The sequence below is a fragment of the Pomacea canaliculata genome, linkage group LG7 (assembly GCF_003073045.1).
Source record: "Pomacea canaliculata isolate SZHN2017 linkage group LG7, ASM307304v1, whole genome shotgun sequence".
NCBI lineage: Eukaryota > Metazoa > Mollusca > Gastropoda > Architaenioglossa > Ampullariidae > Pomacea > Pomacea canaliculata.
In genome coordinates, this window is record NC_037596.1 from 17,612,428 (window position 1) to 17,628,954 (window position 16,527).

Sequence of the window (16,527 nt, forward strand, 5' to 3'; positions counted from 1 at the left end):
GCAATTAAAAAAATTTCCTTTATTTGAAAAACATGTATTGCCACATAAATACCTCATAAAACAAGAGAAATGTGACATAAATAGAAGTGGCATCAACTATTTACAAACCAAAATAAGATCACTTTTTGCACTTCATACCCCATCGCATTCAACACTTCCTGTCAACTCTCATCACTCACTCATTTACTTAGAGACATGACACCACTTTTTTAAAACAAAGTCATTAAAGATGACATAGATGTGCTCAAACAAGGATTTCTTTTAAAGCTCCAACTTTTTAAAAAAAGTTTGATGTCTTCAGTTTTCTAAACGCCATTCAGGACTTTTTCATCTGATAAATGCAAATGTGAAGGTAGGGGGCACAACCTCACTCACAGACTTCTTGTCCTTTGAACGATTTTTCACCAGTTATCGAACACTCATGATTTGAACACTAATGATGATGTATCAGCTGCCTTGCCACCTTTTTTCGTTCATTGCACGTTACGATTTTCTGTGTCTCTTTATGTTTTACCGTTAATGTGCTTTTTCTCACCAAGAGTGCCTAACCCTCCATTCTTAATTTTTATGACAGATGTTGACACCTCATCGTCATCTTTCATCTTTGAATTTTCTTCCTCCCTTCAAAATGAGAACAAAAATTTTAAGTAGAAAGTGTCAGTAATTTAATAATATCATATTTGATTAATAGCCTTCAATCGGTCTCCACATTTTAAAAAATTCATTTACAAACGATGTGGCAGTCCAACACAATTTTCTGTTAGGACTGTTATTTATTTATACATAATGATAGGAAGCACACGTTATAAAGGACACAATTTTTAAAGATACGAAAAGACGTAGAGCAGAAACTTGCTTATAATTTTGCCGAACAATTTAAAAGGTAAAATTATTTTTATTGGAGATGAGAATGAAGTAGAAAGTTGACCTAACGTCCCACCTGTTTGGCGTATGAGCTGAGTTAACTGTAAGTAATGGAGTCGGTGAGGCATCTGCTCCAACGGCAGCTTGTGAGTTTAAGTCATTGTCAGCGCAGATGTACCAGGCACATAGTTCACTTTTCTGTGCCTTAATACATGAACTGCAATGAAGATAAATACATTGAAAATTAATTGCAATTTTTTCTTAAGAACAAAGACATTTGAAGGAATTAAAAGAATCATACAAACTTTAAAATGACCTCTTTCATCTCTTTCAAACTACATTTTTTCCAAAAATGAAGTTGGAATATACTCACATGCTGCGTTTTCGAGGACCTTCAAGATCTGAAACATTCAAAATGTTATTTTTTTTTAAAGGTAAAATATGAGAAAAATGATATCATTTAAAGTTTTTTGAATTTTAGCTTTGACTGTAGATTTAAGAATCTTTAGTTATTTCAAGAACTACTTAAGTAATAACTTATGCAAGTAGGTATTACACAGAATACATGATATTCTTAGAATTCAAATGCATTATGTATACGGATTTTAAGAAAAAGTCATCTTAAAAGTTAAAAAACAAATAATAATATTACATCGTGAAATAATCTACTACAGCATAAAGTAAATAGATAATAATAGACAAGCAAACTGAGAAAAATGAGAGAAGAGGGAAAGACCCTTGAGCTCATTGCTGGATTGAAAAAAAAATGATTTCATGGTTTTGTGGAATTAGTACAGAAATTTGAATTAATGATCAATCAGCTTCTCTATCCCTCTCACTCTCTCTCTCTCTCCCTCACATCTTCTTCAGTCATCATCTACAACACTCGGTCATCAAATCCATGTAAAGTGTTCGCACACATGCCGCCCCTTGTAGATTAACAACCTTTTACTACTTGTCCTACTTGGGGACTTAGGAAAACAGTTAATTAAATATCTTATCAATATATCGAGTAATTTTTAAAAATTGAACCAAGTTTACCTCGCCGGTTTCGTCATTATTGCGCGTTTTAAGTACACTCATGAAAAAACTTCGAATCTTTTGCTTTATTTTTAAGATCCTATGCTTTCTATTCTTTCTATTTTTAAATGTTTGAAAAAAAACTTACTTCTTTTTGACTTGAAGTGTCTGAATAGCAGATATCCTACTGCCATGATTAGAATAATTGCTACAAGAGCTCCAAAAACTGCACCAATGATTGTTTCGGTTGAAATATCTATGGAAAAAAATTAAACAACTCATAAAACATAAACAATGCTTAGATTATAAGAAATATTAACATATCAACATAAATATTAACATAACAACATTCTCTTTCTTTTGTTTCCCTTGTGCACCACTCATTTGTCGTTTTAAAAAATGGGTTCATGGTTATGATCTAGCTATGACATGCTATGAGAAAAAAATAAATTTTAATAAAAATAAGTTTAATTTTAATTGTTAAAAAAAACTTTGAGTAGCAGTAGCCTGGTCTTTGTGCTATTGCTTTATGTATACAATGTACAGCGGAGACGAACATCTTACACATTTCTCTTACCTTACCTGATGTTATGACAGCTCCATTCTGCTATTAGTAAAGAAGCACATACTTAAAAAGCATCTAGAATTTTAAGGAAATGATTTCAGCAGCTGCTCAAGCAATTTCAGAAACTCGCCTTTGATTTCTGGTTCAGGACTAAAGGTAGCAGCCTTACCTAGAAGTAAAAAATCACAAAGTTAGCAAGTCTAACATTTCGTCTTAAAAACCAAAAGAAAACTTCCTAGTCCTCTAACAGTCTTTAAGAGAACGTTTTTGCACATGATGGAGATTGGACTGGGATTGGATAAAAATATTATCAAAAGGTTAAAACATTTCTGAAAAAAAACTGCCATTAAAATTAACATAATAAACACCCAACAGCAAGACATGTTACCAATTTGCATTTGTAGCCAATTTTGCAAAAATTAAGTAGACAGAAGTTAATAATCTTCTAATACATACTGGAAAATATTCAGTAAAGTAATGCGAGACAATATAGCTTAAAATAGTTCGAAGACAACCTTAATAAAAATAAAATATGTCGTTATTAGTTATTAACTAAAGTAAAAAAAAAAATCCTTCAGTGTTTGACCAAGTAATACTCTCCTACTTTGAAGAAGGATGTTTACCTCCCCTTTCAGGAAAAGACAAAAAGCCGCCTGCTATGACAGATTCCGTTTGTTAATCTGTTGTGTCAAGCCATAGATGATGGTTATCTTTAATAACTATTATTTCTGAAAACCTGTTGTAGTGAAGTGTAGGATGATATACTTACAAATAATTATCTAGATAAAGCTAGATAGTAATATATCTATATACAAATACAGCCAAATTTGCACTTATGAATAGAAAAATATGAATAAATATCCTGAGCTGTTAAACAGAAGTACTGCAATACTGTTTATATTCTATAGTCCGGTCAGCACCTGAAAGCAGGAGGCAGCAAACCCTTTACAAAGCTGCTGATGACAAAATCAATTTTTCCCTTTAAAGTATTTTTCATGTCGTCCAGTAAGTGAGGAGAGTGTAGCAGTGAATCATCATAAATATTGCATTATTATGTTATTTGTAAAATATGCTACAATTAGCACAACAGGGTCGGATCCTGCTAAGGAGAAGTTTAATAACCTCCTAAATATGTCAGACAAGGGAGGTGTTTCCTGCTGAACCACTTTAACAAATTCCAAACTTAAGTGACAAGCTTACTGCGTGGCATTTTAATGTAGAAAAAGCAATTAAATTTGTTAAATTGATGAATTAATGATTCAGTTAAGAAAATTCTTTAAAAAGTTAATCTTTATTAATAGCAACACTTTTTGAAAGGAGAATCTGGTAAGCGGGTCTGCTTTAGGAAACCTTCGGTAAGAGGTGAAAAAACAGCGTCTCCACCATTTAATCACGTCCCACAGAACCTCCGGGATCTGACATACTTGTACTGGAGTATACAAACCTGCCAATACTTACCGATTACAATGTGCTGTGATGGAAAGGTGGACGTCGTATTTCATTCATCCTCTTTGGGCTACAGGTATATTTCCTTTCTCATACTATAAATTGGTGATATATAGAACTTTTCATTTCAGTGTTTTAAAGCCTATGATTACAAATCGAAATTAATTTACCAAGGGTTAATTCTTTCATCTTTCCGATATGTGTCTCAACCGTTGAAGTACCATTCTGACTTTCAGCTCCTAGAAAAATATAAACACAAACACAGCATTGCTACCGACGGTACCCACACTCATTTCTCTGAAATAATCAGTAGATGATAGAAAGACTTAGAAAATTTACATTTACTGTTCATTTAAATGGAAACTTCTGCTGTAGATATACAGCTAGTATCTCAAATCAGACTTATTTATACACCACCATTTAGTGTTTAGAATATATATTCAAAAATCCTTTAAGTAGTGTTCTGAAAACATTATAAATTATAAATTAAATTCTACTTAAAACAGTTTAAGCAAAAAAAGAATTAGTAATGATTCGCTAAACACAAAAAGACAAGAGAAATCATATGTTTAGTTAGATGGTAATCAATATCAAGCCTGCTAATCCAACGAAAGCCATCAAAAGTTTAATAATATTGTCGCCTTACCTGGTGTCCATCTGCAGCGCTGTGTCTCTAATGATTGCGATCCTCTCATCACACATCTAAAAGTTATATTTTCATGTTCAGACAATGTTATTTCGACATGCGTATGATTTATCAGTCGGACTCCATTGAAGTTACTGCATTCGTTGTCGTTTAATGACGGACAAATGAAAACTCGTCCTGGTTGATAAGGAAAAACAAAGAAGGAAGATAAGTCTTGTAAGGATATGTACAATTAGAGCATAGTTTATGTATCGCTCTAATAAATATTGTGCGATAAATTAGCATTTTGTAAATAAATTTGGTAGATTAATTGGAATACCTTAAATAATGGAAATTAATCATGGAATGCCTGTGTTAAGTAGCAGGATTATTGCATAAAACATTAAGCAGCACCATTTAAACATAAAATTCAGTACAAATTAGGTGTGATGGAGGGAAAGACAGAGAGAGAACAGGGGATGGCGAGGTCATTGATGTTTCTATTAGTTTCTTCTTACTTTCATCGCCACCGTCTGGTTTGGAATAAAGAGACAATCCTTGGATTTCGTTTGTCGATGTGCAGTGCAGGCGGCTGCTCTCAATATAACAAGTCATTCTTTTTTTTCTGGAAAAAACACCCACAAACATCCCACTCATTGACATACCATATATGTAAGTTAATACATTATTCATTTCTGTAACTATTCCTAACAGTCTGCAATTATTCCTTCATACCGTTTTATATCGCATGCTGTCAATAATTGCAAGCACTTTTCTTACTTTGCTGTATAAGTTTGCCCTACACATTTTACAGAAAATTATTCATTATTATATTAGGGGCTAGCAAAGGTTTTTATTTTCACTATTATCAGTTGATACTATCTAACTTTGACTGTTTTTAAGTTTTGTCATATCTGGAGAAAAGATTTCCTTCTGATATATTTTCATTTTTAATGCACTACATTAATTATTTCTATTTACACTTACCAGGCCTCGTAGAGTTGTTCAGATCGTTGACCTCACTCAATGCTGCTACCGAGGCTGAACAATCTCTTAAAATACGTATAGGCTTAGAATATACTGAAAAAATTTAAGCTTCAACAGATAACATCATGCCACTTGTCTATTACAAAATGATTCAGCTCCATTAAATTCTGTCCTCCTCCTTGGAAGTCTTGCAGCAAAATGGCTTCTGTGAATGAACTCAATTTAGCTTAAGCCTTACATGCTATAAAAAGAATCCTTTCTTTAGGATATTTCCGATCGTGTTTACTAACTTTTCAACATAAAAGCTTAGCTACAGTTAATGGAACTTGATTTTACAGTTGTACAACAGAAATAGCATTGGAGATAACAGTTAGGTCTGTAGTAAAGTTGTGCTAATAAGTTTTTGACAGATAAGAAGGTTTTAGCTTAAAATGGAAAATGGCGAATTTTTTTATACTGTGAACAAGTATCTGTATTAGCCACTAAAATTGGCTTAAGCCTCTTCTAAAATGAGTAATTCCGGGAATGATATCGGTAAGTGCGCATTAATTTAAACCCTGACCTTAAGCATTTAGAATATTTCTTGTAAAGACCACCAGCTGCAAGGTTTAGCTCTGCACTTTGGGATTTTCAGACCCACTGTTGTGTGCAGTCGTATGCTTACGCTGGAGTAAGAGGATCATATCACAGAGTGAAACATAAATACAAAAACAAAATGTATCGCATATATCTATACAACACGCTTATTGTTTATCTATGACCACCACATACTATGTGTGTGTGTGCGCGCGCGCGCGCGCGCGCGTCGTTCTATGTTGGTGTGTTTGTTTGTGTGTCAATGACAGTATACTTGCCTTTTATGTGTAAAAGAGAAAAAAAGTGCGGACTGAGCGTGCATGCATTGTTATCAGAGAGAAAGAGTTCGAGAAAATGTTAATGTTACAGCGATAGAATGATTTCTATCTGGCTTTATTCAAGCACCAAAGTGAGCTTTAGCCGAAAAGATAGAGAAAGAAAGAGAGAGGTATGTCGTAGAAATTTGAACCCACGACTGAACCCGATTCTCATTATCGTGTGTGCTGATGTAGATTTTTACACGGCCAAAACTTAGCAATCTGTGCAATTTCTCTATGGAAGACAAAAGTTAGCATCTCATTCATGGAACAAAGCCACCTTTTGTCAAAGCGGAGGAGAACAAAACGTGGTTGTTGCAATCCATTTGGAGTTGGATTTCTAAACTGAATGTAATCACTTAATCCTCTTAAGTTTTCATGGATTCTGAAAATTAAATACTGTCATTTAATATCTCTGCTTAGCTGACTGCACCGATGGGAAAACCAGAGAAGAGTATTATGTGGAAGTGTGAACATCCCAAAGCTCAGCTACACACTAGCATCTACTGAAGAGACCAACAAAGACCTGGTTTCACAAGTGAACTGCGCACAAATGGGCGGAAATAAATCAAGTACTTTGCTGACCTTTGAACATTAATTCTTTTATAATTGAAAGAGTTATTATTGATATATATATATTTCTCTATTTTACACATGTATTATTTAAGTGGTCACTGACTTGAACTTAAAACATAAGGTCAGCAAGTTTGGGCGCCATCCGGGTCTGACATCCTCCATCCTAACCCCACAAGCCTGGTGCTAACATAGAGTACTGAATATTTTCTATAGCAGTGAAGGATGAAGGCAAAAGGCGACTCAAGTCTCTGATTATAAAGCAAAGGTAGACTAGGGTCCCTGTTCATGAAGCAAGGGTAGACTAGGGCAATGAAATATTTTCCTTGCCAAATGATCGCATGGCTGAGTGTCTGGTATTTTCAATTTCATTGATTAATATAAAATATCATAATATCTAAACGATAAACGAAATCATTTCATATAACAGCTTTCTGCATTTCAGGTCACTGATTACTTACATTGACTTAAAAAATTGGTCCAATCTGCAATGCAACTGATCTCACTTTTGTCTTATCATGGTGAGACTGCAGAGTGGAACTCGCCAGTAAATTATTTTACTGATAGACAGACAAAGAATAGTACATTATCACATCTGTAATAAAAAAAGGCCTTCTTTTACTTGTAGCCTTTTGGTTGTTATTTACTTCAGGCGATCGTGTTTAACATTTTAATGTTACACAATTTAAATATATATATATATATTGTGTACAGGCTTGTGTGACTATTTTCTGAGGACACTGATTTCAGCAGACTTGACGATCACAGTGTGCCCGACGCAAAATTTAAACATTTAATGGAGATATGTTTACAAAGACCGAGATATACGAATTAACCAGATATAAAATGAGTCAGGCTTTTTGTAGAGGACTTCCGGTTTCATTGTCCGTGAGCCATTTTAGGACGCTTTGGAAAAAAAAGAAAGGACCGGTCGTCTCTAGCAAAAAAACGTTTAGACTGCAGTGAGAGCAAGCTGAACAGTTGAATATACATATTTAATTATGAAGACAAAGAAATACTTTTTCTGTTTATTTATTGTACTGCTCATTATGGAGAATGGAGAAGGGGATAATGCAAACACATGTGAGTATTAATTCTCTCCTCCTCATCATCATCACCATCACCATCATCATTTAGTCAGTCATTTATCTGGCCCCTGCCTGACACTGGACATGTTTACTGTTAAAATGTGATAACGAAATATAAGCAACTTCGGTATACTATATTTCTTTCAGGTGACACCAAACACTTCAATGAAACTAAGCAAGTGAGAGAAAAGGAGTTTGTCGACGACAGCTTTTATCTCAACGTAACAGCTGATTCCAAATATTCAAGCAAATTCGAAGTTATTTTTGAAGTGTGTGAAAAGCTTGAAACAACACCTCAGTGCACTTTTACATGGAGAAAACCTTCTAATAACATAACAATTGTACACTGGAACCCAGGCAATGAAACAATTTGCTCAGCGAGGTACCATGATGTCAACAGCTCTTTAGACATGTTTGAATTCCACATTTCCCAGCTGGTCCGTCGCCACCTTAGCTTCTTGAAGTTGTCCATAACTGCCAGCAATGAGGAACCCAAGACACTGAGTCTGTTATGTCTTGAAGTGCTGTGTAAGTATAGATATGTCAGACTTATGCAAATCATTTATAATGAAAATGTGTCAAAACTTTATTCTATGTAGAACTTTTTTAATTTACAGATTTTATCATTGTTAATGTATATCCAGCATGCTAAACATTAAAAATGTTTCATAAGTCAACTGTCTTATGTTTAATATCTATTTCTTATTATTTCCAGATGTTTATACACTTAACTTCTTTGTGAATATGTGGAAAACGGTTTATCAATAGAATGAAGAGTGTGTACCCATTTATTTCAAGTCTTATCTATTTTTAGAGGCATTTCCCAATGTAGCACTATGTTCATGTTCATGTATTTTAGTTAATTTTATTTACAGAGAGATATATGTTCTTTTTTGCTTTTACAGACCAGCCAAAGGTCACGAGTCTCGCAGTTGATGACAATGAAGTCACAGGTGATTATCTTATTAATGAAGGTCAGGAGATAACTGTGACTTGTTTCTTTGAAAAGGGGAGACCAGCAGCAAATTTCTATCTGATGAATAAAAATGGAAAGGAGCTCAAACGTGCTGATAATGACAAAAATATCAGTCTTACAGTTGCAGTACTTTGTGAAGATGACTGGCCGATCATTCGGTGTGAGGGAGAGAGGTCTGAGTACAACAGATCCGTTGCAATTCTTGTCAGATGTAAGTGCACATTATTTCTAAAATTGTACACCTCACACGTTTATTTACTCTATAATTATTGATATTAAAAAGTGAATTGTAAATAACATAAACAAATTTTCCTTATCTGTACCTATAATTATGTGTTTTTTCCCAATGTAGGTATTTCGTTGCTTTAGTACTGTCTGCGGTTTTTTGGTTTTAAAAATTTCCCTAACTATTTAAGTTTGTACACACACACAGACTAGCACTCACTAAACAATGCTAGTAACATATTTGCATGCTGCTGCATTATTTATCACTATGTATGTTTTTATATCTTTTATTTAATCCTGGAAACTTGTATTTTGGTCTGAGTGACAGTTTTTCTAACAAATGGTCAACGGCGTTATATTATGCTAAAAATTTTAGTCCTGCGGGTAATCTGGTTTAAGCATATGATATCTAATGTAAACTACATAAAAATAAATATTTAATTGAGACATGTTCTTTAAATTAACTATTACAGGTGCTGTTCAGTTTGTAGACAACTCGACACAAATCCTCAATTCCTTGTTGCTTGATGACATAACACTTCGTGTCAAGGCCCACACCATAGTCATCAACTCATGTCTTCTGACATCGGTATCGTTAGAAGACAGAGCCATAAAGAAAGTAAACTGCACTTTGAAGGGTAAACCTCCTGATCTCGAATTAACTATTCATCTACGCAATGAAACGAACATTGTCCAAGGAAACTGGATGCTGCTTCTTGAAAACGAGAAAGGGTTAGCAAAGACAACACTGCGTGTCACTTCAAGTAAGTAGAGAAAATCCAGGTGATGTATGATATATGGTAGATTCTGCAGCATTGTATGGGCATTAAATAATGTAACCGGTCTTGGGTTCTTTTACTTTTTAAGTAAGTTTTTAAAAAAAAAATTTAATCTGTGGCAAAATGTTACTTATACTTAACTATTGTTAAGGACAACGTTTTATTTATTTATTGGTGAGAATAAAGAGTTATTTAGTAACTGCTAAAAGATAATTTAAAACCTATAAAATAAAAGTTATTTAGTGAGTGATAGTCCAGGAGGAATTAGGCCTGATGATGGTCACCAATTATTCAACAAATACCCATCACACTCACACTCTAACTTGCAGACGCTACAGCTTGCACTGTTGGCTACACACCCCCGTACATTAACTTCACACAAAAATGCACGTACATACATAGACACTGCCAACATTGACTGGACATGACCCACACATTGCACAGTCACAATAGATACCAAAGTATATATGTTAGTAAACCTACATGGATGCTTGGTTGTCCGCTGCATGGCCCTCACAAACCCCATGAAGGACATATTCCACTAATATTGTTCGCGATGTCGCCTGTCAGACATATTTTTGTGCCTGACTTTCTCTCAGCGCTCGTGAGGCACCGGCATTCACGAACTTGTATTACTGGACTGCAGGCAGAAGAATGTTTCCAGTTAACTTCTAAAACGAGGCATGATACTACGAAGCTTCCGGTTTAGTCACACTCAATGTTTAGGCTCGCCAAAACTAACAGCGCAGAGCTTCGCAAGAGGCTAAGCGTTGGTCTTGGCAGACAGACAGCAGTCCACCTCTACACGTCCGTACCAGTAATAGAAAGGCAAGCAGACTACATCTGACGTCATACTCCAGGCTATTTCATCGGGTTCGCGGTTCCAGGCTTTTTTCGATGACTGTAGCAACGCCTGACGCCATGTCCATGCTATACACATGTAGTCTGCTTGATGCTGTCTGCTGCTTGTTGTACCAATGGGGGTTCGTTGTTCATGTCCCCTCCCAAACCTGTTCGCAGTTTTGGCTCGAAAAGCCTTCACGCGCTGTAGCGTCACGTGGGTGTTGTGGGCGCTAGCCATTGGTTCCATTTGGAGACAATGTAGCGAACCCCACAGCGTAGCGTCCCTTTGGGCATCTTCGTGAGGCGCTGAGAGGAGCGGGTGGTTGTGAAAGGTGAGAAGCCACCTGGGAAAGGTGCCGTGTTTGTACTTGAGTGACCAGCAGGCTAGGGGTTGTACTGTTTGTGGACACAGTAGCCAGGAATGACCATTCAAGCTTGACCACCAGGGTCTGTGTGAGACGTAAGTGGGCTTCTGGTACTGTTGGTTGTGAGTGGGTGACCGCCGGACCCATCACAAGCCGCATGGGTAAGTGCGTGATTTCTTCGCGGTTTTACATTTATATAAATACGTGAAAGCCTTGATTAACAGACGAGAGACTGCGCATGTGTGTGTGATAGTCTATGTTTATTCTGCACCATAGTTAAAACTTTATTTGCTAAGATAGGGGTTGTATTAGAGTACCCCATGGTTACTGATTTAGAGATCTGTAGACCGGGTAGCACATATGGTGCGCACCCTTTATATTGATTAAATTGTTTAAGGAGTACTCAATAGGGCTACATAGGTAGGTCCTGTAGCCCTAGGAGGGGGAAGTTTTTTATTTCATGCTGAGGCCACAAAGTGACCAATTCTTAGTTTTTGTTTGTCTCCGCAGGCTTTTATCATCGTTATCACCTTTATCATCTTTATCATCCTTGCATTGTTCGTCATCTTATTCTTGTTAACTTGTTACATTCTTCGTATCCTCATGTGATCTAGTCAACAAGGTCCTGGTTCTTGTCCTTGCTGTGTTTCTTCAATTTCATCATCTCCTCTTCTTCACCCTTTCCGCCCTTGTGTGTGCGGAGTCTCAACCATTCTACGTTTCGTCCTCCCTTCATTTCTTCGTTCCGTCACCTTCGTCGTCCGCTCCTGCGTCGAGTGGTCAACGAGACAGCCCGGACTGTGGACCAGCAGAGGGTTCCTGCGCACATCAGACAGACAGTTCAGTGGAAGTCAGCGCGAGAAGCTGAAGGAGATAGGGTCAACAGAGTACACAGTGCTCCACATCTAACATCAGGCCTGAAGGCCTCAAGGGCAAGAACTCTGCCAGTACTGTGCTGGTCTTTGGCGTTTATCTTATTACTGTTACCAACTTCTCTCATTACCATTTTTGGGGCGTGGGGGTTGTCCCCTATTTTCTTGCGTGTGTGCGTGGACGCGTAAGTGTATTTCTTCAAAAAATGTTTTTTTCTCTTTTCTCATTTTCATCTACATGTGATTGAAAAATTTTTTGTACCTTTCATAACGTCTTTGTTGTGGTCTAAGGTCATCAAAGGTTTGACAGGTATGTCGTCTGTCGCCTGTGGCTGAGCGAGTGGTTGTGTATTCGTGCCGGGCTGTGTGAGCGGTTGCGAACGTGCACCCGGCGACCTCGGGTCGATCCGCGACACCCGACACGAGGGATGTCAGAGTTCAGAAAGGCTTTTATTCCAACCAAAAAAGCTATTTTGAAACCAGGAAGTCTGGGCAAGGTTAGTCGAAACCTAAGCCAAGAGGGTTTTAGAAGGAACATGTATTAGCCGGGTGGGTTGCATCCTCCAAAAATTTAGCGTACCCCGCATATACTGCTCTGCATGTAGAATATGGCAATGAGGGTAGGATGAAGGTCACAATCGATACACATCTACAAGCACCACATAGAGCGTCGAAAGGTTCATGCCCTTGCTAATCGTGTCAAACGGATGAATGTCTTTGTCTTGTGCGCAAGTACATGCATACAGAGAGAGAGAAACTAACACAAGTGACTCACATTCAAATATTAACGGAGAGACATTGTGCGAAACATCGATGCTCTCATCCTATGTGCTATGTAACGTTTACCTAAGGTCAAAACAAATGCTGAAAGAGATGGCTGGTTGGGTAGAAAGAGACCTGGAGTATTTTTTTTTAATGTGCTCCGTTTGATGCTTAAAACAAAACGTATACATGGACAACATGGGCAGCGTAGGAGTGACGGAGGAATAAACAACAGCACTGACGAAAAATAGAAAATATAGAAAACGCCTGGAGACAGAACTGAGACTGTCGTGATTCTGCAGACGAAAACGAGTAGGGAAATAGAGATAAGGGGAAAAAAGGGAAGGATGGAAAGGATTAGCATCGTGTGGATTTGTTAGGAGAAATACTCAAGGAAGAGACGCGTTTTTAATGCAGATTTAAAGAATTCAATAATTTTTTGGCTGCAGGGAAATAATTTCATTGTTTTGCTGTACAATAACTAAAAATACTGTGACCATATTTGGTTCTGGTGAAAGGAATAGTTAGGAGAATGTCTTCAAATGACGAGGGAAGTTTTCTGGCTGATGCGTAGCTAAATTTTATTTTTATTTAATTTGGTTAATAGAATTAATTTTTTAAATTCCAATTTTAATGTTGTTTTTTATCTCTACAAAATATAGTCTGATATAGAAATCAAAATGCGTGTTTGGAAGATCGTGTTTTGCCTCGATTACTGACAACATTTTCATATAGTATCAGGGATATAATTTATAAAATGCAAGCGTTTGTTTCTCGTTACCCATTGATCATCCACGGATGGGATGCATCAACAAAAACTACCATATCTGCTCAGTTCCTAGTTACCAGCCAAGACATCTACAACTGGGCCTCCAGTCTAGTCATGCATTAGTCATCTCATTAGAGAAAGGGCTTAAGCTTTTCTTTGCTTATGACGCCTATTGCATCACTGTGTGCAGGCGCATGAATGCAAATACAAGGATCTGCATTTTGTATGTTTGTCATGCTTGCATGTTGGTTTGTAACTGTATGTGTACACGATATTGTGAACAGTCTGAGGATTTTATGCATTATACTCGTATACAGAGATAAAACAACATGTAATATTATATAGTTTGTTAATATCTACAACAACTGAGTTTCACGCAATCTTCAAGAGATCTCTGTAAAATAAAATACCTTCCAGGTAGTTAAGTGCCACTCATTAGCTTTTAATCAATGGTGTTGATAAAGTAATAACTTTTAAAATGGAGTTTGTAAAAACGTTTATCTATATGTATACATTTCCTACAAGAAAAAGCATACATTTTTACAGAACCAAAACTACTATCTGTTATATATATAGAGAGTTTGAGAGCATAGAGCCAGTTACTCATTAAAACATGGCTAAAGGCTTAATATTGATGTGCCTATAGAGTGGTTTAATGTCGACTTCACTCATCAGCCAAGTCGTTGGATAACCAATGTTGATACTGTCGTCGTTTGTGGCGACTGCTCGTTTGTAAAGGGAGGTAAGATGCAGTGCACCAAGGGCCGATGGATTATCATGTAAATGTGCTCATGAGAAAAGAAAGAAAAGTTATTTTTTAACCCGCCTTGATTTTTCAATCTCTTTAGTTTTATCACTTCTAATCCGTATATTAACTCAGAATTAGTGACTGCCTTATGTCTTCGTAAAGAATGTTGCATACACAAAAGAATATTACAAATCTGAGTTCTGTAAATAAGAAGAAAAAATAATGCTGATGGAAATAAACTGCTGTTGTTAAGTGTTTTCTGATTAAATTTATTTTTACTGGAGAAATGAAGGAATATGAGTCATCAGTTGGAGTATGATTGTAAGGAACGAAATTTGGAAGTGTGTCTTCAATTTAATGTAGTAAGTCAATAAAAAACAGAATGTAACTGTATGGTATGATTTTATTCCAAGCGTTCTTCAACCTTCCTTCGTCTGCACCAACCTTACAACTGCTAATATACGGAAGGAGTAGACCGATTGCTAAATTAAAGTATTGCCAACTGGATGAACAACAATCCATACACTTTTTCTCAATTATAACTATGTACAGCTTTTCTTACCCATGAACTGCGCTTTAACTATTTAACAATTATATTTATCTATAAATTGCACAACTAATTAAGAAGAGGAAGTTGCAAGCCGATTGAAGGCCAAGATAATTAAAAATGCAAATCAGAACAATCAACCTGCTTATTGCCAGGTAGGAGAACCACTTGTTGGTGTGTCCACATGACAAAGGTCTACATATACAAGTCTGTAATACTAAGATGTTAGACTACTTCCATGGTAAACAAGCCATGAGGGACACATTCCCTGAAACCACAACAACCTCAGCTGGGACAACAATTCGGTGTCTTGAATGAAGGTCCAGCAATGAGTGTATTTTATTCGCAATATGCAGAATTTCCTTTTGAAGCTATAATTACATTCAAAAACACATTTGTAGTAAATTCGTAAAAGCTTTAAATATCCGTAATCTAATTTAAAGTTTTTTTATAAAACAGTTGGCGTGAAAGTCAAAATGAACTTATTTTCATCACTATTTTCTTAAAATGTTTCGAGGACAAGGGAGCTTTCTACTCACACCATTCGCCAGTGTTGCTTGCAGACACACCAAAGTGAAGATATTTGTTGTAGTTAGCTTCATTGCTAAGAAAAAGTCAATGTTTTCTAAGAAAGAAGACACAAATTTAGAGATTGTAGATACTTTGAATTTTCAGTTTGAAATAGCTATCTTGCTTGATTTTTTTCTATTTTATTATCTCCGCGGCTGCTGAAAAGAGCAATTAAAAGGAAGAGACTACCAGGATATGAAGACAAAACGTGCTGAAGTGCCTTTTCTCTGGACCTATTATCAGATATTTCCTATATTATTGTTATCTAGAAATGACAAGACGTTAAAATGTATACATTTGAAGATAGATAAATCTAACAGCTTAATTTACAGCTTAGAATCTTAATTGATTACAAAAGATGAAAAGAAGAAGAAAGCAAATAAATGATTTACTAAAAGATGAGTTTAGCTTACAAAAAATTCTTGGGATGAAAACTTCAATAATAAGTACTAGAAAAACCAAACAGTTTCTTGGATTTTTTCTTGGTAACATTTTTGTAAAATGGATTATTTTTTTCAAATTAAAAACACAACGTGATCAATCTCCTTTTTGCAGTGACCATAGAGGATTTAAAACTTTGTTAATAACCTGAAGATTGCTCAGCATAAATCGTATTGCCGCTGATTAAATGACAGTATCAAAAGAAGTTCATTACACTTCAGTCTAATTCGACGAATTTGTGCTAAAATTTGCTTTGCATCGAAAAAATCACAAATTTTAATAGCTCCACTCTTTTAGATCTTTTATATACATGTATTAAGGAAAACTTTGAGACCCCAGGAACAAATCAGTTTAACCTTTCAGTAAAAAGCGTTTTTTAAAAGTAAAATAGATACCATATTTTTTTTTAAAAAAGAAAGAATTATCCTCACAGGTCTGCACGTTTCAGCAAGTCCTGCCATGAAAGTGCAATAGACAGATGACAGATTTATTTCAATTATAATCCTTGGTTCCAAAGATTTCTCTGAAATGTGCTTTAAGTTACCTGGAAAAATAACTCATATTTATGA

At 35.9% G+C, this 16,527-nt stretch overlaps 2 protein-coding genes across 3 annotated transcripts; one reads left to right on the forward strand and one right to left on the reverse strand.

Annotated features, from left to right (window-relative positions):
* Positions 1-4: 4 nt before the first annotated feature.
* Positions 5-5,984, reverse strand: LOC112567786. Of its 2 annotated transcripts, none has more exons than XM_025244616.1 (9): positions 5,504-5,984; positions 5,039-5,145; positions 4,542-4,718; positions 4,066-4,134; positions 2,580-2,618; positions 2,033-2,140; positions 1,238-1,265; positions 941-1,081; positions 5-621 (listed from the first exon to the last, which is right to left on the reverse strand). In XM_025244616.1, exons 2-9 carry the CDS (start codon positions 5,133-5,135, stop codon positions 504-506), a joined length of 777 nt encoding a protein of 258 aa, XP_025100401.1. In that variant the 5' UTR covers positions 5,136-5,145; positions 5,504-5,984; the 3' UTR covers positions 5-503. The 2 variants fall into 2 exon arrangements, with proteins under 2 accessions (XP_025100401.1, XP_025100400.1); XM_025244615.1 differs by having other exon boundaries at positions 5,039-5,144; positions 5,508-5,982.
* Positions 5,985-7,733: 1,749 nt separating this feature from the next.
* Positions 7,734-12,372, forward strand: LOC112567784. The gene is made up of 5 exons (XM_025244614.1): positions 7,734-8,056; positions 8,209-8,589; positions 8,967-9,248; positions 9,736-11,410; positions 11,760-12,372. Exons 1-4 carry the CDS (start codon positions 7,975-7,977, stop codon positions 10,032-10,034), a joined length of 1,044 nt encoding a protein of 347 aa, XP_025100399.1. The 5' UTR covers positions 7,734-7,974; the 3' UTR covers positions 10,035-11,410; positions 11,760-12,372.
* The last annotated feature ends 4,155 nt before the right edge of the window (positions 12,373-16,527 follow it).